General features: G+C 36.8%; 1 protein-coding gene across 1 annotated transcript in view; it reads right to left on the minus strand.

Moving 5' to 3' along the window:
* WDR37 (WD repeat domain 37) overlaps nt 1-2,927 on the minus strand; it is a gene marked incomplete at its 3' end in the record, with an annotated part of 19,202 nt that overhangs the window by 15,555 nt on the left and 720 nt on the right. The window contains 1 exon segment of the mRNA XM_009073852.1: nt 388-484. Within this exon segment, the coding sequence (XP_009072100.1) occupies nt 388-484 (97 nt within the window).

Raw genomic sequence — 2,927 nt, forward strand, 5'->3', positions numbered from 1 at the left:
TTTACTAATATTACAACATTAAAATTAAGCCTGTGAATATACAACAAAGCCACAAACACCAAAGGCAGAACAGCCTTACTGCCAGATTAACACAGCATCCACCAGAGCCTCCAGTAACGAGGACACAGACCCTGCACTGGCTGTGCCCAAGAGCCAAGGAAGATGACACACATCAGTTCTGACTATTTGTGTTAAAGAACGAATAACGTGGTTTTTCTGAAAAGGTGCAAGCTCCATCTTGGGCTACAAGTTCAAAACGATTCTCAAACTCCTCACAAAAAAGCAACACTAATTACACTACAATATCCAAGGTATGTGCTTTAATTAGTGCTACTACATCATTAATCCAAACAATTCATAAGTTGCCAGAAGAAAACAGATACTCACATTCCAAATTCTCAATATACAGGTTTTCAAATTCACGTTCTATTTGTCCAAAAAGTTCAAGGAGTGTATTCCGGATAGCAGATGGTAGTTTAGAATCCTAGGAGGCAAAATATTGGGCATTATGTTTTCCTTTACACATGTATTATATGAATACTCTTCAATCTTATACTGATTTCAACAGTTCTCTTCATCTCCCAGCAAGGAGCAAAATTAAATCTACTGCTAGTGTAGAACACAAATCAAACAGCTCTGTGCATCATAAAATCACTAATTTTGCATATTCTTTCTCTTTCAAGGACAGAATTCAAATCACCTGTGAGGTTTGGTTTGGGTTTTTTACTAGAGAAAAATTATAAAACCAAGATACAACTCATTAAAAAAAAAGAAAGTGGATAAAACTTCCCTTTAATGTCAAGATATTTCCAATTCAAGAAGAAAGAATACTTCTGGTTCACAAAGTAATTGAGAAGTTGACTATGCAATAGGTTAGGAAGCTGTCAGCACATAGCACCTTATTACCAAAGCTTGAGACAAACTAACCTTTTAAATGTATTTTTAACATTTACCTACTCTTGTCACTAACCGTAACTGTGAAAAAACCCTACAATGTCTAATCCTTCCCTCCTCTGAGTTTACTCAAGCATCTTCTCTTCACATTCTGAAGTACATTCACAGATCAGGGCTTTTTTTTTTCAGCATAACAACACAGCAAGTCCAAGGTACAACAAACAAGTATGTAATAAAAACTAACACAGGATTTAAATGATCTGAGCTCAATTCACAGCTTGAACACACTCTTCTCTTGGCAGGTTATTTAAATTTTATTCATCTGCCTATAAAACAGAGATCAGCACCATATTTTCCCTGAACAAATGCAAACCACATCCAGAACAAGTGAGTACTGATTGCTGTTGAGAGTCAAGGGTCACACTACATCAAGGAACCTGTTACCACACACTGCTGAGCAGACAGGGAGGAAAGCAGAATGCAACTGACTGCAGCACACTGAGAACATAGTCCTAACAAGTTTAAAGCAGAGCATGCTACTATAAAATGGCAAATTAGGCAGGAGGAAATACTGTCATTAGTCTAGTAACTAGAATCAATTAATCCACTATAACTATGGATCAAAGGATTAACTGTCCTTGCTCATCACATAAAAAAATTCTGCTAAATCTGGTCTATTCTTCAGCTGCTAATAAATCACAATATGTAAGTTGGTTTACTGTACTTATTATTTACCTAGGTAGCCAGCTATAAACTTTTCAAAGGAAGTTTTCACTTAACTGAGCCAAATAATTTCATACAGGAGGGTTATGAAACTAACCTATCCTACAACTTTTGAAACCAAAAGGGAGGTGTAGAAAAGGTTTTCAATCCGCTTCTCAAAGCCTAAAAGCATAATCAAATCTAAACTTGTCAAAGTAACCAGCACAGTAAAATGTATCCGCTTGCTTTACTCTCTTTAAAGTTGGTATTATTTACATTAGCAGGAAATAACGTTATCAATTTATTTATGAAACTAACCTATCCTACAACTTTTGAAACCAAAAGGGAGGTGTAGAAAAGGTTTTCAATCCGCTTCTCAAAGCCTAAAAGCATAATCAAATCTAAACTTGTCAAAGTAACCAGCACAGTAAAATGTATCCGCTTGCTTTACTCTCTTTAAAGTTGGTATTATTTACATTAGCAGGAAATAACGTTATCAATTTATCTGCAAAAGTATATTATTTACATTAGCTTATTAAAATAGCAGGAAATAACGTTATCAATTTATCTGCAAAAGTAATTAGCTAGATCTCATGCAGTTTACAGCTCCACTGTGAAGGGGCATTAATACTCTCTACTCATTACAATCTGCCATTGGCAGTCCAAGGTCAACAAAGTGATACAACATGACAGACAAAACATTTAAGACATTTATGTATTACAGCATAATGTACCTAGAGTTTGCACAGAAATACTAAAACAGCTTCAAATTGTGGTTTACTACACAGAAGTGACAGCACATCTCGACCTCTCACTGCCCTTCACTCCTTTCCTGCAGTTAGGCTGGAGTAGTGACAAACGCATTAATAGTTTTCTACCCAAGTACTTGCATTCCCCAACTTCTAGATGTCTAGAAGCAACTACTTGGGTCCATTAGTTCCCAGAAAACTAATGCTATGATTTATTGAACAACAGATTCAATTTTAAAAAGTCACAACAGAGAAAACTCCAGGACTTCCCTTCAGAGTACCTGCAGACTCCAGAGTGAGGTTTCTCACAGCCAAACACAGTTCGTATTTCAAACCACTGCTCTGGTAAAAACTGAGTTTTCTATCACCTTTGCCAGACCCACATTAACACTGTTAGACAATCTGACAATAAAGAGTTTTCAAACTGGTATTTGCCTGTCTTTGCCAGCACTACGTCACACCCTTCCACCAGAAGCCTTACCTAGATTTAATCTCCAAATTGCTAGGTGGAACACTTCAAGCCCAGACTGCACCCACTACACATGCTGATGTGATTGAGAAAGCCACAGTAGTGGCTGGGGG

This window comes from Acanthisitta chloris, unplaced genomic scaffold, assembly GCF_000695815.1.
Source record: "Acanthisitta chloris isolate BGI_N310 unplaced genomic scaffold, ASM69581v1 scaffold6754, whole genome shotgun sequence".
NCBI lineage: Eukaryota > Metazoa > Chordata > Aves > Passeriformes > Acanthisittidae > Acanthisitta > Acanthisitta chloris.